The 25,514-nt window shown below is 39.9% G+C and overlaps 1 protein-coding gene across 3 annotated transcripts; it reads right to left on the bottom strand.

The window, feature by feature from the left end:
- Positions 1 to 2,872: 2,872 nt before the first annotated feature.
- ZNF706 (zinc finger protein 706) lies at positions 2,873 to 12,960 on the bottom strand. 3 transcript variants are annotated; one of them, XM_036830592.1, is made up of 4 exons: positions 12,703 to 12,911; positions 8,892 to 9,028; positions 6,879 to 6,986; positions 2,873 to 6,054 (listed from the first exon to the last, which is right to left on the bottom strand). In XM_036830592.1, exons 2-3 carry the CDS (start codon positions 9,024 to 9,026, stop codon positions 6,891 to 6,893), a joined length of 231 nt encoding a protein of 76 aa, XP_036686487.1. In that variant the 5' UTR covers positions 9,027 to 9,028; positions 12,703 to 12,911; the 3' UTR covers positions 2,873 to 6,054; positions 6,879 to 6,890. The 3 variants fall into 3 exon arrangements, with proteins under 3 accessions (XP_036686487.1, XP_036686489.1, XP_036686488.1); XM_036830594.1 differs by lacking the exon at positions 12,703 to 12,911 and adding an exon at positions 12,926 to 12,960 and having other exon boundaries at positions 5,747 to 6,054; XM_036830593.1 differs by having other exon boundaries at positions 5,747 to 6,054; positions 12,327 to 12,911.
- Positions 12,961 to 25,514: the final 12,554 nt, after the last annotated feature.

The raw sequence follows: 25,514 nt of genomic DNA, 5'->3' as shown, positions 1-25,514 counted from the left end.
TTTTTTATAATAATAAATTGCTTTTATATAATGCTTTAGTTTATAAAGCAACTTCACATATATTATTCTCAACAAATATGTTGGTAACTTAGAATGCTTTAAGAAAACAGAAACAAAGAAAAATTTTTTAATGACAAAAGATTTTTTAAAAAGAGAACACTTCAATAATGATGGGCAGAAAAGTACTCACTCAGAGTCCATCACCTAAAGATCTGGGAGAATGATACTTTTCTTCCCCACAACACACACATATATTAGTTAATGGTGGGAAAAAGTTCAACATTCATAATTAAAAACAACAAAACAAAAAAACCCTCATACCCAGTGTCCAGATCTTGGTTTCTAAATATCATTCTCTAATAAAAAAATACCATTCTCCAATCAGGTCTCTCTGGAGAAATAGTTCATTCCAGAGCTGGGGCAGGGGACATAAAAGATTAGCCAGGAGCTTCTTGTAGTAATAAGGAAATGCTCAAAAAGGGATGGGGCATGTCAAAGGGACGTGTGAGCCAATCTGAAAGAGCTCCCAATGGCCAAAGCCAGAATAAACTGAATAACAAAATAAATAAGAGTATTGGACTTTCCCGGTGGCACAGTGGTTAAAAATCCACCTGCCAATGCAGGGGACACGGGTTCGAGCCCTGGTCCGGGAAGATCCCACATGCCGCGGAGCAACTAAGCCCGTGCGCCACAACTACTGAGCCCGCATGCCACAGCTACTGAAGCCTGCGTGCCTAGAGCCCGTGCTCCGCAACAAGAGAAGCCATCACAATAAGAAGCCCACGCATCGCAACAAAGAGTAGCCCCCGCTCACGGCAACTAAAGAAAGCCTGCGTGCAGCAACGAAGACCCAACGCAGCCAAAAATAAATAAATAAATAAATTTTTAAATAAAAAAATAAATAAGACTATTGGATTATGAGTCCACATGGGTATAAATAAGTGATTCAATAAATAAACGTGGAGAAGAAACAAATCTTCCTTATGGAAGAATTCCAAATTATATACATATTTTCCCCTCCAGCAGGTGGAGCTAAATCCTTACTCCCCTTGAGTAAGCGCTGGACTTACTTTGAAAAGATAGCATATGGAAAGAAAAAAATAGTAACTTTCCATTGGAGAAACCTGACAGACAGCACCTTAACCAAGTGACAGAGGCTAACATCACTAGTGATGTCACGTGGGGATCATCCATCCCCAAGATGATAAGAAAGGCACTTCACCTTTGTGGTCTTCTTTCCAAAAACCTGCTACCCCAATGTAACCGTGAGAAAAACATCAGACAAATCCAAATTGGAAGACATTCTACAACATACTTCCATGCATCTCAAAATTGTGAAGGTCGTAAAGAATAAAGTGAAGACTGAGAAACACAGACCACAAGAGACCAAGAAGAAATGATAACTAAATACAATATGACATTCTGGACTGGATCTTGGAACACAAAGGATATTATAGATAAACTGGAGTTGATGGTAACATACCAATGATGGTTCCTTAGTTTTGACAAACAAAATAATGTAAGATTATAACATTAGGGTCAACTGAAATTGGGTGAGGGGATACAAGAACTCCCTTGTACTATCTTTACAACTTCTCTGTATGCCTATAAGAGTTTATAAAACAGAAAATTGCAGAGATCCAGATCAAATAATATGTAGAAGCATCCTGTATCAAATCAAAAGATTTGCCCTAAGTTTTCAATACTGTTAGCCTAGAGGATGTCTAACTTGCAGCCAATGCTGCAGACTTCCCTTTCTTCCTCAGTAAAAGTGTTCTATACTAACAGGCAGCACCTCTAATCCCAACTGGCAATTCTCCTAAGTCCTTTGGATGAAAGGATGATCAGGAGACAAAAGTCTGAACAACATGGTACAAACAACATAAAGTTTATATGAATGTTTGTAAATAAAGGCATTTCACAGTTTTAAAATCTAGTTAATTTTACCAGATGTTTAAGTCTTGGTAGAATATATTTTTTAAAAATTAAATAAAATAGATTCAAGGCCTTTAAAAGACAAACCTTGCCAGTATGCTATATTCCCATTTAATGAGTAAGGATTTCTGGGTATCATAGTTTTCTTAAAAAACCTACGTTTAGAAAAGCACTTCAGGGATTTCCCTGGCGGTCCAGTGGTTAGCACTTGGTGCTTTTACTGCAGTGGGCCTGGGTTCAATCCCTGGTCAGGGAACTAAGATCCCGCAAACCGTGCGGTGTGGCCAAAGTATGACTTCAGCTGTTCTACACAGGTGACCTTATAAACTGATGACGCGTGTGAGTAAAAAGGGGCAATATTAAGATTTATGAGATACCTTATAAATAACATTACTTTGATATTAAATATCAATTAATATTAAATCAATATTTAAGCCAAGGTGGTCTTTGGCAAACCAGGATGTATGGTCACCTTAGCTATAAACCTCATTATGAGAAACATTGTTACATCGTTATAGAGGAAATATTATGATGGCCTATTTTCTAATTAAAATTTTAATAAAATAGAATCCAAAATGCAAGTCCCATTCTGAATTTTACAAGGCAGAAGGTAGTGATAAAGTGAGGTGCTTATGTCTACAAAACCCTAAGCCATTAGTATTAATATCATGCAAAGAAACAATGATGCTCATAAATTAAAAAATGATTAGAAAGGAATATGATTTTTAACATAATTACTTCACAATATAGATATGCTCATATGGCTATAAATAAATGACTGAAGTCTGTCTGTATATGTGCAGATTTTAAATTTGCAGCCACATTACACACAAAAAAACTGGAGCTAAAGAATGGCTGTTCAAAAACAAAAACAAACAAAAAAACTCCAAAAAGATGGTAACTTAGTAAACAGCTTAGCCAAAGAACATTTAAAATAGAAGATATTTAATTTTCAGTTTAATATGGTAATCCACAATTAATAAAGACAGGTTGTACTTTCATTAATAAAACATCTATTTTCTCAGCCAAGCAGACAGATGTTTTATTAAATCTTCACATTGGGAGCACTTAAGATTTTTCTGAAACTTTAACAGATAAAATTAAGCTAGCCTGAAAGATCTCAGAATGTAAAGTCACAGTAAACACAACCCCCTAGTGTTGATCTTCATTGCAATACACTCTAAAAAGTATATTATCTGTGACCAAAACTAAACCAGACCAAAAACTACCCCCAAAACGAAAATTCTAGCACAAATGAATTAATGCAGATTCATAAGTTTAAATATATTTCAGTTATAGTTTGGACTGTGATCGATCACTGTATTATAGAAAAAGGCCTCTACATTAACCACATTTTAAAACAGGTACAGTATATTCCACATATTTAAAAAATGAAAAACAAAGGTTTTGGGGGGTAAAATAATAATGTTGGTAAAGCCTATCTTATTCATGCTACATACATCCCAGTATGATATGATTACTTAGCTATACAATATCTTAATATAAAACCAAAAGTGTTATCTCAAATCTGAGTCAATGTCTTTAAGGACTTATCCATCCATTCAATTCAATTAACTGATCTAAGCATTTTTTGTTTTAGTATTATTTTTATATTAATAGCTAATTACTTCCCCCTTCCAACAGCTTACACTTATTTAATATAGCAAGGTTCTAAGCAACGTTTTTCCTTTTATTCTTAAGAATATTCTATAGACCTCAAACAGATAGACTAAAGGGAAAATCTTGGGAAATGAAAGAAATCTCTTGCCACCCTTAGAACTACCAAATTCTACACTCAAGAGACAATTCTAAATTGAAAAGTTTAAAAAAAAAATGGGAAAAGGCAATATAAAAATCTCCTAAAATGTAGAAGAAATTAGACTAATTTAGTTTTCTTTAATATCTTCTTTAATAAGACATTACAGCACACAACTGAGCCCCCAGTGTGTCAGTTAAACATGGGGATGTAGATGCATACGAAGGAGAATGGAAACAAGTTTAATCTTAACCCCATTCCTTTTGGCAACTAATGGCAATACAGAATACAAAAGGAGCAATTCTGTGTATTTTATCAAGTCTTTGAAGACACCATAACAGTTTTATAATGAACTTTGCTGTGATCTGTTAAAGAATCTTCAAATTAAATAATGAGGATGTTTAAAAATTGTAATCCTCCCCTTACAGCCGATTTAAGCCAAACACAAAAAAAGGGGACTGCACTAATAATCCTCACATGAAGTATAAGAATTAATGTCTTATGCTGTATCAATGCAGCCATCTCCCTATCACTGAGATCTAAAGTTAAATATGGTGTCCTCAGCTGCTTATAAAAAAAGGGTTAAATACAAGAACATAAAGCTTTTATTCTGAATTAGTCAGTAAAACAAATGGAAAAAAAAAAATTAAACCAAAACTTGTGAAAGGTTTTTAAATGATTTGTTACTAACATAAACATACATATGCTCAAAGCACTTTTAAAAACTTTTAAATTGTAATTTAACCAGAACTTCTGTTAATAACCACTATAAGCAATTAGGCCAACTCTAATGTTCTGGTAACCAACATATTGGGAATTAATAAATAATAAATCTGAAACTGAGAAAATCAAATACATGAAAAAAATGACTATTTTAAAGTAAGAGTATAAGAATAGGAGTTACTAAGAAACTATCACCACTGAAGCTTTTCCTTGGAAATATCTTATTTTAAACTTACAGTGAAGACAAACAAGGTGGGCAGAGTATGTACAGCTACAAAACAAATGCAGTGACGAGTTACAGCAGAAGGAGGGAATGCATTTTGTAATCCACAGGATCAGATTTGTGGCTCTAAGCAATTACCAGTAAATATTTGAGTGTTCTTCCTATTCTATCAACTTTAAAATTTAAACTGAGTTACAGCGGTTTCACTTGTATTAATAGTTGGCAAAAGCAAATTAGAAGAAAACTAAATTAGTCTGTTTTAACTGGGTAGGATTTACCTCATTCATCGGAACCAACCCACTTCCCCATCCTTAGAGCCAAAAAAATGTGGATATTGGCCTATTTTAATATTTTTCTAGTTCAGACGGAAGTCATACTGTACACAGCCTTTGATTTTAGGAACCAGAACAAAGTAAAAATCAACTACTCACTTAAAAAGGAAAGGAAGGAGAAGGTTCTGGGAACTAACCCAGTCCCAAGCCATTCCAATCTTTCTGTTAATGCAAAATCCATTCATAAATTGGCCAAATTGTTATTAACTTCCAAAAACTCCTTCGAAAATTATGAGTTTCAATTTCAAATGAAAGAACTTGAACAATTTTCAAAGAATCAAGTATAATTTATAAAAGATAGATCTTTACCAGTTCACATATGTTCCATCATATTTTGTATTGAACAGTAGGCTGATTACTTCATTGTGGCATATACTTCAGAACCTAATTTTTCAGACGGGCTGACTGACAATCCAACCACTTTAAGGAATTTATCAGTTATCTACAAGCTATACCTGGCTGGCAGGTATAGCCAGGTCACACAGCAAGTTTAAATATTCCAACCTCAATCACAAGAAACAATCAGAGGGGAAAATGACACATGATTGCAATATACTAAGGCAGCTGGTAAGTCATTCTTCACCTAGGTCAGCAGCTGCCAATAAAATCGTGTGCACAAATTTAATGAATGGGTCTGCTCTAGTTTAACTATGAACATGCCCCTGAATTAGAAGGGAGATAGGAATTGCGCTTGCAATTCTAGCTGATGAATCATTAGATTTTATAAGGCAAATAATGTAGAAAGTTAGAACAGAATTTCTAGAACCATTTATCCTGTGATGTTGTAAAATCAAAGTACTACTTTATTAAATGAGTTATTTTATACAATATGAACATCAATATAATTACAATTGTAAAAAAATTTTTTATAACAAGGATGGACTGATTTTCAGATTTCCAAATCAGAGTCAACTGTACATTTACACAGAATTGTCTTTGCATGAAGCCCAAAAGGGAACAGCATAAAAATGAGTGTTTCTGTAGCCCCTTTATTTTTGCTGATCAACAGTTTGTTAGAAAAGCAGCTGCAGGTTTGTTACCTAAGGTCTGAGACAGGAGAAGAGTCAAAGGTGTCACGAATTCACCTACAAAACATAAGCAAGATTTTCAGTGAACGTAAGCATTACACAAATGTGATTTATATGCATTTCAAATGTCTTTAAAAAAAAAAAGCACAGGATGAATTGGGAGATTGGGATTGACATATATACACTAACATGTACAAAATAGATAACTAATAAGAACCTGCTGTATAAAAAAATAAATAAAATTCAAAAAAAAAAAAAAGCACAACATGTCTAAGCTACGAAGTTAGTCTGATAGATCTGTCAGCTAAATTTTTATAAACAGATCTTTGATGAATTTACTTTGAAAATAATACTCATGCATATACCATCACCACCATTTAGAAAAAAAAATCCAACCACACAAAGTATGAACTGATTATTTTCAAGCAACTACCTAGTTTATACAGTGAATGCCTACATTTTGCCTTATATTTTAATGTACTTAGAAGCTCTGCTAAGCATTCTAAGTAAAATACCTGCAAAAAAGCACTCATAAACTTTGGTCTGCATCATTTCTGGGAGCAAGACTCTCAAATACCTTTACAATAGTTATTTTCTCTAAACTGAAAACTTTCTTCCATTCTTGGACCAGAGTTGGCCAGCATCACCTCATGCCATTTTTGGCTACCGTGGTTGAAAACGTGGATGTTTCAAAGGCACTGAAACGATATGGTCTGGGAAAATGGACTTTTAACAATTGTAAAGTTAAACATTAACTTAAAAGGGGGCAGTAATGAAGTCTCAGCTAGAAGACAGAAATCAATTTTACAATTACAGAAGATAATTCTGCTCTTGTATACAGCCCTGCCACTAACGAATGAAAAGAAGAAAAGGTCAATTACCTGTAAACAACTTTATGCCTGAACATCAGCTAATTCTGGAGGAAGTGGAGTCTTAGGATGCTTGCTCTCAAAGTGCTGCTTGAAGGTCTTAGGGTCTGGCATTTGTGTCTAATTTAAAAAATTGTGCAAAAAAGAAGAGTTACACCTGATTCATGAAATAAAAATGTGATAACTTTTAAAATCCTGAGCCTACTCACGATCGACAACTATTGCAAAACACTTTTAAATTCCTATAACTTAACGGCTGGCATATGAAAAAGGACCCCGTAACAAAGAAATTCCTAGCATATTCCCATATTTCACATATAAAGGGTCACACAGAATGAAGTATTCTTATCTGATTAACAGTAAACAATAAGTAACATTTACCGAACACATTATGTTAAGCATGTTACCAAAATTCTCATAGAACCTTCCAGTAATCTTAAATCAGGTCCTACTATTCTCATTTTATGTGCTAAGGAAACTTAAAACCTAGAGATTAATTTGTCCAATACCTATGTTTAACCTAGTACTAGGTACTTCAGATCTCAAATACTACACTATACTGACTTACCTGGGCAAGGACCTTCAATTATTCTTTAGCACATTACATTAGACAAAACATGAAATAAACATTTTTTGCTGTTTTGAGTTTTTAAATGTATGAGCTACTCTAACACCTTTAGGTCAAGGTATTTCTTCATTAGTAATTTAGTGAAATTTACTTTTACCTTGCCTCTTTCCAAACAGAATCTGAAGCTGCTCAATTTCATTATTTTGAGTATATCAAAGCTCACTATGAACAGGTTATTTAATGTAATAGATTTCCTCTCTTAGATTAATGAGAACTTTTATGTAATTAGGAACTTCTATTTCATCAGTAATGACTTCAATAAATGATAAACTTTAGTCCAGGAATCAAGTCTTATCAAGATCCCTTCCCATCCATACTACCAATTCTACCTAGGCATAGGGCTTTGGGGGGAACAAAAAAAGTTTGTTGTAACTGGACCGACCTCACTATGCACTTTTCCTTTGGCACTTTTATTCACTAAATTCAAGGGTAGTGAGCTTGAACAAACAGGCAAAAAAGAGACCCTGGCTTGGAATTTGAGAAAAACTTCTTTGAGGCAGTGTGGTATAGTGGTCTAAAAGGTGGGCTCTGGAGCTGGACTTCCTGGGTTTAGATCCCAGCTCTTCTGCATACTAGCTGGGTGACCCTGCACAAATTATTTAGTCCCCATGACTCAATTTACTCTCCTGTAAAATGAGAATAAAAGTACTTTATGCCATAGGGTTGTTATGTGAATTAATGGGCTCGTGCATGTAAAACACTTCGATCAGTGTCTGGCACCTGGTAAGCACTCAATAGCAGCTGTTATGATTATTCTTCAAATCTAATAAAACACATTAATTCTAGTAAAAGCCCTCAATGTGAATATACTCTAGTTTTGCAGACATCATAACTATGAATTTAGCGAAGAAAAAAAAAACCAATTATATAACCAGAGGTATATTACATAGCTCTAAATTAAGAATGTAAATCTGACCTTTTTTAAAGTTCAAAGTGTATTATTTGCCCTTAAGAAGACATCTTTATTCTCCATGAGGAAACAGATTTCGCTTTGTTCACTCCTTTTCACTAACACCAAGAGCCTGGCCAAAGGAGCTATCCAAAAAATGTAATTGTTGGGACTCCCCTGGCGGTCCAGTGGTTAGGACTCCACACTTCCACTGCAGGGGGCACAGGTCCAATCCCTGGTCAGGGAACTAAGACCCTGCATGCTGCATGGCGCGAACAACAACAACAAAAAGCATATATATGTGTGTGTGTGTATATGAATATATACGTATATATATAAAATTGTTGAACAGATGAATGAAGATGGGTTCCTAACACAACCAGCTCTCAAATCTCCTATTTCAAGTAAAGCATTTATCTTACCATGTTTGCAAAATTTTAACCTATACAAACCAATCTCTAATGAAAGGACTGTCCACGAGAAAGCTATGTCTTTCAATTCCCCTTACCCTACAGACAGTGCAGGTATATATTAAGGCAGCTTTGGCAGCAGCCTTTTGATCATGTCCTTGTTTCTTCTTTTGTCCAGCTTGCTTTTTGGCATTTTTCTGCTGAGACTGAATCTTCTGCTGTCCACGAGCCATATCTAAAAACAGATGTTGAGGCATTAAAGTGAAATCTAAGTATGATAACACTCTCAGAGTTTGACAGTTGTTTTATAGAAAACACTTGTCAATCAAAATGTATGGATATACAATGTTACTAGAGGATAAATTGATATAACCACTGTAGAAAACGAGTCCTCTACTCTATAATCTCACAATTCCACTCTTGGTATATAGTCAACAGAAATGCAGGTATACTGTTTCCAAAACTGGAAACAATCCAAATGCTTACTAACAGTAAGATGGATACATTAACTTGTAGCAGATTTCTACAATGGAATACTATGCAGCACTCAGAGAAGAAACTATTGTTAAACAACATGGTTACATCTCAGCATTAAGGAAAGAAGCCAGATACAAAGAACATATTGTATAAAGTTCAAAACAGGCAAAACTAATCCAGGAAGTAACGCTGGGAAGAAAGGGCATGAGGGGGATTTTTGGGGTACTGATAATGTTCTGTGTCTTGATCTAGGTAATGGTTATACAGGTGTATTCACTTGTAAAAATTCACTGAGCTATACACCTAAGAATTGTACACTTTCTTATATGTAATCTTCAAAAGTTTACCAGAAACAGTTTAGCCCCTTCCTCAATCATTTGTCTGATCATTTTGCAAAGGTTCTCTCCCCTTCCAGTACTCACTGTGTGACCTGAGATTCTTACAACTTTAAGAGAGATAAAAGCTGTCATCTAGGGCTTCCCTGGTGGCGCAGTGGTTGAGAATCTGCCTGCTAATGCAGGGGACACGGGTTCGAGGCCTGGTCTGGGAAGATCCCACATGCCACGGAGCAGCTGAGCCCGTGAGCCACAACTACTGAGCCTGCGCGTCTGGAGCCTGTGCCCCGCAACGGGAAGGGGCCGCGATGGTGAAAGGCCCGCGCACCGCGATGAAGAGCGGTCCCCGCACCGCGATGAAGAGTGGCCCCCACTTGCCGCAACTGGAGAAAGCCCTCGCACGAACTGAAGACCCAACACAGCCAAAAATAAATAAATAAATAAATAAAGTAGCTATTAAAAAAAAAAAAAAAAAGAATGAATGACTCTTAAAAAAAAAAAAAAAAAGCTGTCATCTAATGTCTCTAAAGGAGCTCATATGAGCAATGGAAACCGTTCTCTTAAATACTTAGGTTTCATGAAACTACTGTGCTATTCTTTCTTAAAAAAAAAATGGTATTCATAGGATTGCTGGACAAATTATTAAATAAGATTAAGGGTACCTTTACAAAAATGAAAGATACCACTTTTTACTACTGATGATCTGAAATGAACATGGGTTAAAAATTAAGGGAAAAGAACTACTTTTACTTTTTCATTAAAATTAAAGACTCCTTTAAGACAACACAAGTTAAATCTGTTCACAAAAGGTATATAACGAGTCTCAGCTGCTTTTTTTTAAAACATCTTTATTGGAGTATAATTGCTTTACAATGGTGTGTTAGTTTCTGCTTTATAACAAAGTGAATCAGTTATACATATACATATGTTCCCATATCTCTTCCCTCTTGCATCTCCCTCCCGACCTCCCCCAGCTGCTTTTTAAATACTTTAAAATAGGATCTAAGGAGAATTCCTATGGATAGTTTTGACTAGCACTGCAATTAAATTTTAAACTTTTAAGTCATTGCAGGACATGAACATACAATGGATCTATAACTTCACCAGAAAATAGTGCTAGTTTTTTCTGACTGGTTAACAGATATGAGGTCAAAGCATTTCATTGAAACACCTGAGCCTCTCCCAAAAAGAAAAAGGGAAACTGAAAAAATAAACACATCAATTGGACACGTTCCCACTAGCATTGAACACTGAACCAGAAGTCAAAATATAAAGGAGGATCAATCCTTTTCTAGGAAGCTGGCTGAATATTTTAACAAATTACAAAAATGTTTAGTATGCTAGCCTAATATAAGAACCCCATTCCCACCAAATAAAGGTAAATATTACCAGACGTCTTAGCCCTTGAAGACTACCATTTTTGTTATTTTTTAAAAACCAAATTCTTATTAATTCCAAGCCGAATGAAATGATTTTTTTTAAAGTATATTTATGGCACGCTTACAAACCTATTCCCATGGAAACAGATTTGGATACTTTTGTATTATTTGGATGATAGGTATTCAATCTTTATGCATCCTAATGTTTATGGCACTCTTAATGTCTCAGTGTCTTAGTATCAGTACCTTATGTTAGAATACTTCAGTCCTCTCATAGATCTGAACTCTTCCACATGATGTATGCTATGCTACGTATGTTAATACACTGTGTGGGTAACCTCTTAATTGTTTTACATTGAAAAAAAAACTTATAAAATGGTAAGCTACTAATTCTAGAGGTTTCTTTGATATCTAGAAGTTATTAGCTATTTTGATAACATTTTCATGCAGTGATCTGTAGAAAGCAATGCCATTAGATAACATATTATTTTTAACTTTTGCAGTTACCATTTCACCTCAAATATAACATTAGCAATACATTTAACCCATTTTCATTGTCATCTAACAAAAGTAACAAAAAGCCATAGAAGTTTTAATAAGTAGAAGACTGTGGTTGCTAGTTCTTATTTTTAAAACACAAAACACCAGGTAAGGGAAACTGAATCAGTCTTAACGCCTGAGATAGGCCCCTAAGTTCTAGCAACACGCTGCACTGATTTCCTTTCTGAAAGCAGAAATGCAAACGAACAAACCACCTGCTTTTGGACAGCTCGACTTAGGACTTACTCTCAAGCCAGCTGAGTTTTCTACAGGATCTAAGCGTAACCAAGCATAACTTCTCCTCCTTGACTAAATGCAACAAACCGAGGAGCAAGAAGTCCTTTATAAGTACCTAAAAGCTGGCTTTTAATATAACTCTTATTTTGTATGGTCTTCTGAGGGGGCTCCAAAGAGGGAAGCAGTAGAGGGAATAAGGAGTTCTTCCAAAATGAGGAGCTCTTACAGGAGGCAACACGTATGCACTGTCCCAAAGATCCTCTTAAAACCAAAACAAACGAGTAAGAGAGAAAAAGATTTTGGATCCAAGAAGTTGGATCGTTGTTCACAAGTATCTAAAACGAAGAGGCCCAAGCAGTGACCAACATTCTGACCCTAGCCTTTTAAATACATCCCTTTTGGAGAGGAGAGAGGATGAAAGCACCAGCGGTGAGGTCTATCTCACCCAGCACTTCGCTGAGCCCAAGCTGCAGCCCCGCGCGCCTTCCTTCCCAAACCGGCCTCTCCCGCCTGGGAGAGCTCCCTCCTCTCTTCTGCCACCCAGAGCCACACAACCTCTACCTACCCGCCACTCCTCACGGACCCCGGCCCGAGACGCGCCTCCTGGAGGCCTCGGCTGCCCGAAACCCGGCCCCTTCGGCCACGGGGAGCCCCAGCCTCGAGAAACCGACCAGCTGCTGTCGCCGGCGGGTTACCGCTCCGCCGCCGCGGCCGGCCTGCGACGCGGCCACCTGCAGGGCCTGGCAGGCGCCCGAGCTTCCCGTCCTTCCGCGGCCCGCGCCGGGACAGGACGGGCTCGGCCGCCCCCAGGGAGGCGGGGCAGGCCGGCGGCCCCTCGCGACCCGCGATGACCCCCCACGGTCCCCACCGACCCCGCCGGCAGAGCCCCCACCCGGCTCCCAGGAGTCCTGCGGCGTCAGTACCGCCCCACAGCCGCTCACCCGGGCCGGGACAGTCTTGCGTCGGAGAAACCGCGCAGCGCGAGAGGGCCGGGGGAGGTGGCCGGAGAGAGAGGAAGGGGAGCGCAGCGCGCCCAGTACCGCTTCGGCCTTCTCCACCCGCCAAGGAGGGGAAAGGGGAGAGCCGGGAGCACAACAGCCCGCGCCTCGCACCCGCCGCCGCGCGCGCCCGCCGCCGCCTCAACCTAGGGGGAGGCCACTACACCTCGTGCTCGCGCACGCCGCACAGCTCTCCCAGTCGCCCCAGCGCAGCCTGCGCTGCGCAGCCCCCGCCCACCGGCCTTCCTGCCGCGGCCTCCCTCCGCCCCCACCCGCTCGCGCGCCTGCGCCTCTTCCGGTCGCGCGGGCCAATGGCAGCGCGCCCCTATTACATAAGCGAGAGGGGGCGGGGCTTCGCGGGGACGGCGGCCCCTCAGAGACGGGAACAGCAGGGGACGTCGCGCTCTGTCCCCGGCGCACCGCCCCCCCTTCTCCTGCGTGCTCCATCTGGGCGGCTTCAGCCGGCCCTGGGAGCCGCGTGATCTCGGTCCCGGCGGGTGACGGTCCGCAGTGTGATTCACAAGTCGCTTGCTCACTCACTGGGGCGGAGGCCAGGCTTCGACCCCTGCGTCCCCTCTCACGAGCCTCCAGTCTCGGCGGCGTCCTCCTATGCCCCGGCCTGGGGAGGGTCCCGGAGAGGCGCGCCAGCGCCGCGGCGGTGTGGGTCACCGACCCCGGAGTCCGCCACCCGGGCACACCGCCGCTTCCGCCCCCAGTGCGGCCGGCGGGCCGGGAGGCCCTGAACTGGGACGCGCCGCCTTTGTTCTCTCACCACCTACCCTTTACCTCGTTCCCACGGAAACCTCAGTTATTTGACCATTCTGGGGGTTTTAGTGAGTTCAAGATTCACGCCTGACTGTCTCACTGAAAATTGCCGGCTAGGCCCCCCATGACCGTTTCAGGCTGATTACTTAACAATATACTGAGTTGTTAATACTTAGGGAAATGGTTAAGTTGTGGGTTTTTTGGTCTTGACTTATAGGCCACGACAGCTAATTTCCAATATCTGAATCAAGAGCGATGGCGATTGTAACGATTATTAAATGTTTATCTGGAAAGGGCAGCATGTTTAGACGTCGGCTTTTTCTTCACCTTCCCCCGCCCCCCGCCCCCCAGCACACGTTGGTTTGTAATTAGAACTACAGATAAAACAACAAAGGAGGGTCTTGCATTTGACTGTCCCACCTTGACCCATAGCCTCCGCTCTCCCAAATTGGGCTGTCAGTGCCCAGGAAATGTTAGTTGAACATAAGTACATCGCAAGTTTTCTGGACTGGGATATGTGTATCACAAAATTGTTTAAAATAGCCAGGAAGGGGTTAACTGCTTATTGCATTTGGGTGGCATACGACAACGAGCTGGTTGTTCAGTCCTTCCTTTTCAACCTCATTTCAGTTCCTCTCGCCTTCACTTTTCACGCCCTCCCGTATTGCAGTTTTAAGTTACATGTTCAAATTTTATTAATATCTCTCCAGTATTCAATTGTAAGCTCATTTCCACCACTATATACCCAGTGCTTAGCAGCGTATGAAACATGGTAGGAACCGAAAAGAAAGCAGGACTTTTATGACATTTCATGAAGTCATAGCTTAATTATTAGTAGTCACCATAACCATAATAACTATATTAACCTGGCTAATAGGAGGTGGATGAGGTACTTGGAAAACCTAAAGACAGGAAATCCAAAGAGCTGTGTTTGTCTAGCCATGAATGAGATTGGACAACAGAAAGGGACAGGGAAATCTGATTGGCAGAGATAAGTCTTTTTAACTAGAAAGGTGATTTCTGTTGTGAAATAGGGTTAATATGTCACTTGTTACCAAGGCCTAGATGAAATACTCATTAAAACCAGTGTTTCTTAAATTTTTGAGTTTACCACTTTCAAGAAATTGGTAAATGCTATGGACTTTGCCCCTAAAAAGTTCATGTACATATAAACTTATCCCCATTGGTAAAATTTCTGAACCTTGGTATTAATCACATTTTGGGCTGGATAATTCTTTGTTATGGGGGCTGTCCTAGGGACCGTAAGATGTTTAACAACATCCCTGTCTTTCTACCCTCTTGATGTCAGTAGCACTTCATCTCCAGTTGTGACAACTGAAAATGTCTCCAGACATTGCCCAATGTCCTCTTTGGTCAAAATCTCTCCTGGTGGAGAACCACAATAGAGGATATGGTATTACGGTAACTTTATATGATGGTTAGGGCATTTAAAATACAAAGGGAAAAAAATGAGAGGAGGAATGAATAAGATTCAACACCTGTGAAGTGACAAACAGTAAATGAAAGGCAGATGAATTCGCATAACTACCAGCTGGTGTCCTACTTATGTTATAGAAATGTGACAGCAAATGGGATATGAACTCGTTGGAAAAATTTTTATACATAGTTCTGGTTTTAATCGTGAATGCTACAGTACTTCTACTGACTGTTTTTCCTCTTCTGCCTGAGACAATTACTCTAGGTTAATATGCAGTAGGCCCATGCCTATTTTCTATCCCAATCACAATCAGATTAAAGTGCTGCTCCGAAGACCTGAAAGACTTATTTATTTATTTGTATTCATGTCAGATTTTCAGGGGTGAAAGAGCTGGTGGTTTGTCAATATATTATTTCTCAGATAAACATGGATTTATCTGTGGCATGTAGGTTAATATCTATATGTAGTGAAGTGCTGGGAATTCCCTGGTGGTCCAGTGTTTAGGTGCTTTCACTGCCGAGGGCCCAGCCTGGGTTCAGTCCTTGGTCGGGGGACTAAGATTCCACAAGCCACGTATTGTGGAAAAAAAAAAAAAAGTAGTGCAGTGCTCAGCTCAAGGGTTCATTGGAGAACAAAGGAGGCAAAGGAGGCGATTTCCTGCCCCTATAGGTCCTTCCATCTAGTGACAAATAATAACAACAGCAATAATGACAATAATAGACTCAAAACAAAAATGTTACCTTTGCTGGCTCTTCTTCCTCTGCTCAACTTCTACTTGTTGAGATTTCTCAGGGCTGCAATGTGGATTCTCTTGTCTTCTCCACCCTCTTAGCCCAAAGGGAAAAGATGTGGCTTTAAATAATGAACTTCATATGACCTATCACCAGTTCAGACCTCTCTTCTGATTCCAAATTAATATACCCAAATGCTTATTTTTCATTTCCACTTCAACGTTTCACAGACATTTCACATTTGGTGCTATATGGTATTGAATCTAAGAAGCTATTGATTGTAAGTCACATTTATGTCCACCAAGATAAAAAAATTGCTTCCAGTTGAAGGCATTATACTAAAATACTGTTGATTGTAAGACACATCACAATTTCAGAGGTGTTAAAATAGGTTGAAAAATAATGTGATGTATTAGAATAGCATCAAGAAGAATAAATTACTTAGAAGTAAACTTACCAAAAGAAGTGCAAAACTTACATTCTGAACACTAAAAAACATTGTTGAAAGATATTAAAGAAGACATAAATAAATGGAAAGGCATTCCATGTTCACGGATCAAAAAACTTATTATAAAGGTGGCAATAGTCCCCCAAATGCTCTGCAGATACAACACACTTCCCTATCAAAATCTCAACTGATGTCTTTGCATAAATCAACAAGGTTATTCTGAAGTTCATTTGGAAGTTCTAAGGAACCCAGATGTGGTATAGTAAGAAATGTATTTGGTCTTTTTCCCTGTCCCGTTCCTAAAAAGTTTCTAAAACCCCCAGAATGTTTGAATGATAGGAGTGTGTTTTGTAATTTATAAGAAGCTCCTTTAGAGCACCCCTGAATTTATGCTAATAAGATGATTTAGGTTGGGGGCCATAGATGGCCTCAGGATGGGGCTGGTCACCAGAAAAACCCAGGTATGAAATGATTAGAACTTTCAGCCCCACCCACTGACCTCTGGGAAGGTAAAGAGGAGAGGGCTGGAGATCAAGCTCTATGAAATCTCTTGAACAAGATTTGATGAGCCTTCCGGTTGGTGAATGGGGACTTCACATGCTGGGAGGGTAGCACATCCCAGTTCCATGGGGACAGAGGTTCCTGTGTCTAGAGTCCTTCTGGACCTCACCCTCTGTCCTATGTAACATCTTTTATAATAACAGTTTAAACATAAGTCAATGTTTCTTTGAATTCTGTGAGCTGCTCTAGCAAATTAAATCAAAGCTACAGAGTGGATCGTGGGAACTTCTGATTTATAGCCCATCAGTCAGAAGTGCAGGTAACAACCTGGACATGCAATTGGCATCTGAAGTGGAACTGGCATCTGAAGTGGCAGTCTTGTAAGACTAAATCCTTGTAAGACTAAATCCTTAACCTGTGGGATAGGATGCTATCTGTAGGTAGATAGTGTCAGAGTTGAGGTACATTGTAGGACACCTACCTGGTGTTGCAAAATTTCTTGATGTTTGGACAACCTACATATCTGGTATCAGCAGTGAAGTAGTGTAGTGAAGTAAGTATTGAGAGTAGAGGACACACACACAGGAGTGTTCTTCCTCACACCAGAAGAGCCAAAACAATGTTGAAAAGAGGAACAAAGTTGGAGGGCTTACACTTCCCAATTTCAAAACTTGCTACAAAGCTACAGTAATCAAGACTCTGGTACAGGCATAAGAATAGACATATAGATCAGTGGGATAGAATTGAAAATCCAGAAGTAAATCTTCACATTGATTTCAAAATAGGGGCCAAGAAAATTCAATGAAGAAAGGAACAGTCCTTTCAATAAACGGTGCTGGGACAACTGGATATTCAAATGCAAATAATGAAATTGGACCCCTACCTTGCACCATATACAAAAATAATCAAAAATGGATCATAAACCTAACTGTATACGCTAAAACTATAAAATTCTTAGAAGAAAATATAGGAGTAAACCTGCATGATCTTGGGTTAAGCAAAACCTTCTTAGCTATGACACTTAAAGCATTGATGACAAAAGACATAACCCAGTTAAAAAATGGGCAACAGATCTGATTAGGTATTTCTGCAAAGAAGATATACAAATGGCCAATATGTACAAGAAAAGATGCTCTCCATCATTAGCCAAAAGCAAAATCAAAACATTGAGATAGTACTTCACACCTACTAAAATGGCTACAACTGAGAATTCCCTGGTGGTCCAGGGTGGCCTCAGCGTGCAGCAGCTTGAGGCAGGATCTCAGTTCCCCAGCCAGAGATTGACGTCTGGCCACGGCAGTGAGAGTGCTGAATCCTAGCCACTAGACCATGAGGGCCAGTGGCCAGTGACAAGGGCCCTGGCCCATCAGCTTTGTAGAAATGAATTTCCACAAAGAGACGGAAAGTAGTGAAACAAGTAAAGTGTTTATTAGGACCTAAAAGAGTACGTGTGAATAGGCACACGTGGGCAGACTCAGAGGGAGGGTCGCACCCTTGTGGTAGTTTGAATCACTTATATGGGGCATTTCTTCCACATTTCCTCTGGCCAATCATCTTGCTTTGCCTGGTTCTGAGTCCATATTTGGTTTATCTCAGGGTCCTCCCCTGTGTGCACACGCATCTCTTAGCCAAGATGGATTCTAGTGAAGAGGCCTATGGGTAGGTTGACATCACTTACTATGGGGTGGTGTCCCCTCCCTTTTAGGCCCCCAAGAAGCCTTTCTGCACGTATGTAGTTGGGAAGGTCTCCTTGACTTCGAGAATGAGGAATATGTGGTCTCTTTATCTTTTATCTGGACAGGCTCAACTCCTCTTCGCTTTTGCCATTTATCTCTATCTTGGATTATCTGTCCACAGGGGACAGACTCCAGCTGCTCAGGTTGGGGCCCATCTATCTCCTGCCTCAGTTAGGACTCAGTGCTTTTACTGCCGTGGGCCTGGGTTCAATCCCTGGTCAGGGAACTAAAATTCTGCAAGCCGCGCGGTACGGCCAAAAAAAATTAATTAATAAAATAAAATAGAATGGCTATGATAAAAAAACAGACAATAAGTGGTGAACAGAATATGGAGAAACCAGAACCCTCACACACTGTTCGTGGCAGTGTAAAATAGCGAGTCCTCTGGAAAACATTCTGGCAGTTCCTCAAAAAAGTCAAACTTAGAGTGACCATATGACGTAGCAATTCCAATCATAGGTCTATATCCAAGAGAAATGAAACATACATCTACAATGAAACTTGTACGTGAATGTTCAAAGCAGCATTTTGGCTATTCATAATAGCCCCCAAATATAAATAACTCAAATGTTCAGCAGCTGACATATTGATGAATAAAATGTAGTATATCCATAAAATAGAGTATTATTCATACCTGCTACAAAATGGATGAATCTTGAAAACATTATGCTAAGTGAAAGAAGCCAGTCACAAAAGATTAGATTAGGACTTCCCTGGTGGCGCAGTGGTTGAGAATCCGCCTGCCAATGCAGGGGACATGGGTTCAAGCCCTGGTCCCGGGGGATCCCACATGCCGCGGAGCGGCTGGGCCCGTGAGTCACAATTGCTGAGCCTGCGCGTCTGGAGCCTGTGCTCCACGACAAGAGAGGCCGCGATGGTGAGAGGCCCGCGCACCGCGATGAAGAGTGGCACCCGCTTGCCACAGCTGGAGAAAGCCCTCGCACAGAAACAAAGACCCAACACAGCCATAAATAAATAAATAAATTAATTAATTAATTAAAAAAAAAAGATTAGATTAGATATTGCGTGATTGGATTAATATGAAATGCCCAGAATAGGTAAGTCTATAGAAACAAAGTAGATTAGTGGTTGCCTAGGGCTGGGAGAATTGCAGGGAAAACGGAAGTGACTGGTAATAGGTATGAATAAGTATGGATTATCTTTTGGGGATGATGAAAATGTCTTAAAATTGATTGTGGTGATGATTGCACAACTCTGTGAATATACTGAAAACCATTGAGTTGTACACTTTGAGTGGTTTGTATGTGAATTATATCTCAGTAAAGCTGTTATATATTGAAAAAAACCACTTGCTTTAGAATAATAAAGAGCATAGTGTCCAATATTCTCTCCACTGCCATGCCCACATCTCCTTCTCATCAATCTATCCTATCTCAATAAAGGCACTGCTATCCACTGGGATAATCATTTCGAAAGCCTCATTGTTAGTCCTGGTACTTATCAGTCCCTGAGCCCGCACTTCCAATCTATTGCCAAGTCATGTTGATTCAACTCTAAAATATACATCGACTCTGTCCACTGTTCACCACCTCCACTGCCATTATTCTAATCCAAATCACCATCTTTCATCTGCTTTGTCTGGGGCATGAACGTACCAGGAAGTGGAGAACTTCTCCAGCTCCACCCTCCCACCCCTATTTTTTTTTTTTTTTTTTTTTTCCGGCTGTGCCTGGCGGTTTGCGGGATCTTAGTTCCCCAACCAGGGATTGAACCCGGACCCACGGCAATGAAAGCGCTGAGTCCTAACCACTGGACCGCCAGGGAATTCCCTCCAGCTCCTCTTTAATACAATCACTTCTAGGCAATCAGAATGACCTTTCTAAAATAAAGATCTGCTCAGGACACTTCTGTGCTTAAAACCCTTCACTGGCCAGCCATGGCACACAGAATAAAATCCAGTACTCTCATCATGGCTCACAAAGCCTTGTCTGGGCTCTTGACACTTCTCTCTTGCTGTGCTCCAGCCTCAGTGGTCTTTCAGCTCCTCAAGCCTACCAAGTTCTTTCCGACCCTGGGGACTTGATATATGGTCTACCCTCTTTTGTGATATCTGTAATGTGCTTCTACCCCCTCCGTCTACTTTCTAGTCACTCTTCGATTTCCAGCAGAAATGTCACATTCTCAGAGAAGCGTTCCTTCCTTGAGCCCCCATCTAAACGAGGATTCCTCTGGTTTAGTGCTCTCATAACACCCTGTACTTTTCATCCTTAGGACTTACACTATGTAATTTATTGTAAATACAGTGTATATACATGTATATAGGTATATGTGTATATGTATATATATCTGTAGAATATACATAAAATGTCTTCTTTCCATTTGACTCCTAAAATAATAAAAATATGTAATACTTATATAGTTCCTACTATCTACCAGGCACTGTTACATGTGTTTTACATGTTTTGTTTTTTTTTTAATAAATTTATTTATTTATTTTTGGCTGCATTGGGTCTTCATTGCTGCGTGCAGGTTTTCTCTAGTTGCGGTGAGCAGAGGCTACTCTTCATTGTGGTATGCGGGCTTCTCATTGCAGTGGCTTCTCTTGTTGCAGAGCACGGGCTCTAGGCACGCGGGCTTCAGTAGTTGTGGCACATGGGCTCCATAGTTGTGGCTCGCAGGCTCTAGAGCGCAGGCTCAGTAGTTGTGGTGCACAGGCTTAGTTACTCTGTGGCATGTGGGATCTTCCCGGACCAGGACTCGAACCCATGTCCCCTGCATTGGCAGGTGGATTCTTAATCACTCAGCCACCAGGGAAGTCCCTGTTTTACATGTTTTGATTCATTTAATCCTCCCAACAACTCTTAGGTAAGTAAGGTACAAAATGGTTAAGTAAATGACCTAAGATTACATGGCTAGGGAGTAGAAAAGCTAAGATGTGACTCCTGGCACTATGGTTCCAGAGGCTGGGCCACTGTCCTACACCATATGGGTAGGTTCTGTATGAGTTCTTTTCACCCGCCGTGTGTAACCAACATTGAGCATAGTGTCTGGCATGCTGTAGGCATCCTATAAATACTTGTTGAATGAATATATGCCCGGATGATCCCTCCAAACTCGGTTAGGAGGGCTCTTAAGTACCAGAGAGAGTGCTATGAATAGCATTTATATAATGATAATAATGTAAATATGGATCTAACCACAATTATAAATACAAATATACTTTTCCTGGGAGGATGGGGGAATGAGAAAACTCTGTGTGTGGTGAGGCCATGTAGGGGGATGGGCTGAAAGAGAACTAAATTCTCCCCTACCATAAAGTCCCTAGATAAGGCCCAAAACCGGGAAAAAACTTTCAAGAAATAATAGTATAAGAAGGCTATTCAGGGCTTCCCTGGTGGCGCAGTGGTTGAGAATCTGCCTGCTAATGCAGGGGACATGGGTTCGAGCCCTGGTCTGGGAAGATCCCACATGCCGCGGAGCAACTGGGCCCGTGAGCCACAGCTACTGAGCCTGCGCGTCTGGAGCTTGTGCTCCGCGACAAGAGAGGCTGCGATAGTGAGAGACCTGCGCATCGCGATGAAGAGAGGCCCCCGCTTGCCGCAACTAGAGAAAGCCCTTGCACAGAAACGAAGACCCAACACAGCCAAAAAAATAAAAATAAAATAAATAAATAAATAATAAAAGTAAAGGAATTCCTTAAAAAAAAAAAAAAAAAAAGAAGGCTATTCAGAGATATAGAGAAAAATACCAAAAGAATTGACTTAAAGAATTATAAGTAGCTGTGGTTGAAAAGAGAATTTGGCAGGTGGGAAAGCACTGTTTTTCATAACTAGTCTTGTAGGACTAGCTGAATTTTTAAACTGTGTGCATATGTTACTGTGATGAAACCAAAACTCAATGAAATGACTTTTATTTCAAATAATTTTCTATCTGTGTTTGCTTTCAGGCAATATGCCTGTCATCACAGTGCTTCAGAAAGATACATGAATGTGGCCAGCCATCTCAAGCACCCTTGGCATCTCTCACGGTTAGAGCCTCTACTTTTCTCTCCCCATGAGCATATGCCTCAGGTTGCACCATTTCATTTTTCTGGTTCTCTGCGTACCATCTTTATCATTAGACTCTCAGGCAGCTGAATGAGCAAAGGAGAAGAGAGTATCCAAATTTAATGTGCCTGGCCTGCTGTCTTTCCATTATTACTCTTAAGCAGGGGGAAAACCAAAACAAAACAAGGAGATCAAGGATGGAGTGATTCATTCTTCTCCAGACATGAACTCATTGTCTATTGAGTGAGGACCTTTGCCTTAATCTTAAATGTAAAGCTGTCTCGGGCTGGGCAATGGTCTTGATGTTGTCTGAAGTCTGCTGAGAGCGCTGGTGATGGCGGGATGACTCCATATAGAGAAATCTGTCTTGAGAATGACTCTTGTCGTTTTTCCTAACTTCGATGACCTGCAGAGACTTTTTTCTTACGTCTCCACTTTGAACTATTACTTTGGAGGAGAGAAGACAAGACAAGAAAAAAGTTTCCTTACACTCTGAAATTTAACCTCTTTTTGGCTGAGAATGGTTACTAATGCTTTTAATTACGTGCTTAATTATATTCTATGTTTGATCTTAATAATAGTAAAGGCATTAAGACTCAGAAGAATTTTTATTTTATTATTATTTTTTTAACCAGGAATTTTTATTCTTTTTTTTTTTAAACATCTTTATTGGAGGATAATTGCTTTACAATGGTGTGTTAGTTTCTGCTGTATAACAAAGTGAATCAGCTCTACATACACATATATCCCCATATCTCCTCCCTCTTGCGTCTCCCCCCCACCCTCCCTATCCCATCCCCTCTAAGTTCAGAAGAATTTTTAATGACTGATTCCCCAGATATAAAATGAAAGTGTTGGTCTGAGTAACTTCCAAGACCCCTTCTAGTTTTTGAACTTCTATGACTTAATGACTCTACATGAACTTCAGGGTCTTTTAAAAGAACAGTATTTATGAAAGGCAGCATAACAATCACTGCAAACTCCCTCCAGATGAAAATTTGAAAGCAAGGCTGCTTGCTATTTACTTATAAAATGAAAAGGTAATTTCTATATACCATAGGAGAGAACTAAGTGATGGAGGGATGAGTAAAAAATGGCATGAAAGGGAAAATACTTGTTTGAAATTTCCGTGACTGTATTAATCATGTTTTATTTTCTGTATATTATGAAGCTTTAATATTTTGGGGGCCTTCTAGCCCCAGGGAGAGACTGCACATCCCAGCGCTAGCTAATTCCTAAAGATAATAACCACTTACCTAGGAACATGCCTTTTGTATGCAAACCAACCAATCTCGCGTCTGCGCGGTGTGGCATGCCCTCTCCTCTCTGGAGACGTAAGTAGTCAATTCTTCTTTCAGTGGCATTGATCTCTCTGTAACCTCATTCAGTCACCTCTATAAATTAAAATCCCATGGGTACATTACAATGAAAGAACTCTAGTGTTTAAAGTACTAACTCTTGATTACTAATAAAAGTATATATCCAGTGTGACATTCCCTGTAGGTTCATAATGGCTGAGATTTTCTTGTATTTTTGTTCAAAAAATTAAACTCTAATTGTTCTAAGTTGGTCAAATTGTTTATAAATACAGAATTCACTTAGGTCAGAGGCTGAAATGAATACATCAAAAAACACAACAAATCCAAAGGAACTTAATGGTATGTGATTCAAATAAACCTCACATACAAATTCTAAAAAAAAAAAAAAATCCCATGGGTACAAATGAGACAGTGACCTACGTTCAATTATGTCATCTGTGTGAACTGGGACGGGGGGATTCCCTGTCCTCCATGTGTTACAGAGTCTAAGCTCGTACTGCTCACCATACGACAGGCCAATAAACAAGAGACAAGCTGTTCGGGCAAGGAATAACGACTTTATTCAGAAAGCCAGCAAACTGGGAAGATGGTGGACTCATGCCCCAAAGAACCATCTTGCCTGAGTTAGAACTCAGGCTTCTTTTATACTAAACGGGGAGGGAATAAAGTCAAACACTTCCTGGTTCCCATAGGCCTCCAAGGGGTGTGTTAATTTCTTCCTGCCCGCAGTCATTCACAGGTGGACCTGGTCGGGATGTTTCCTGTGAACTAAACAAAGGTATTTTGGCTTAATGCTCATTACCTGGGAAGCAGGGTTCCCAGAGATGGGCCATTACATATAATTTAAGGTTATAGGCAATATCCCTTTAGTGATTAACTTGTAATAGAATACATAGGTTCTTCCCTATTAACACATGTTCCATATGGAGCTGAGAGGTTGGTTCACTTGCTTAGGACAACTTACAAAGGATCACCCAGACTTCTAATTCAGTCCCCATGTGTGCCATGTAGCTTTGCTTCATGTTCACACATCAAACCCCTAGAGTAGGCCAAATTCTCAAAGTAAATGACTTATTTCAAAGTATAGGGTGACAAAGGCATTTGGAGATAGGGAAGAGAATGACAGATCATCACTGCAGCTATGACTTGTTTCTTCTGGAACAATTAGCCATAGAACATGCCCTACTGAAGCTGGGTCCCCAGTATAATCTTCCCATATAAAATTGAATTCATTATTGCTCAAAGCCTCCTAATGATAATAATAACAGCTATAATTTGGGCCCATGCTGTGTTACTCTAATCCTCACATCGGACCTTCACAGTACATCTCATTGTCCCAATTTACTGATGAAGAAACTAAGACTCCAAGATATTAATTTTCTTATCATCACGCAAAAGGAGAACTAGTAAGTAAAAGAGCTAGGATTGAGAATCCAAATCTGATTCCAAACCTGACCTTCCTTTCCCCACACCACACAGCCTCAGGAATGGATTCCAGTGTGGAGAGTTCCTCTTCCATTTGGCTGAGAACCGCTGATGCCAGACTTAGAATGGCTAACGTGGGCAACATTGTTCTTTCTATTGTCACGATCATGCTCTGCTACTCATCTGGGTTGCGCAGAGAAATTGCTTATCATTTCTGGCTCTTGTTTCTTAATCTGAAAAAAAAGTGAGGGACTTGGAGCAGGTGTCTTTTATGATAACAATTTGCATTTTTAAAATATGATTGTAACTTTAAGTATGATGTATGAGAAAATTTATATTTTATACACTTCTTATTCCCAAAGTAGATTTGGAGTACCCAAATACC

Source organism: Balaenoptera musculus, chromosome 17 (assembly GCF_009873245.2).
Source record: "Balaenoptera musculus isolate JJ_BM4_2016_0621 chromosome 17, mBalMus1.pri.v3, whole genome shotgun sequence".
NCBI classification, from domain to species: Eukaryota; Metazoa; Chordata; class Mammalia; order Artiodactyla; family Balaenopteridae; genus Balaenoptera; species Balaenoptera musculus.
This window is presented reverse-complemented; position numbering and strand designations above follow the sequence as displayed.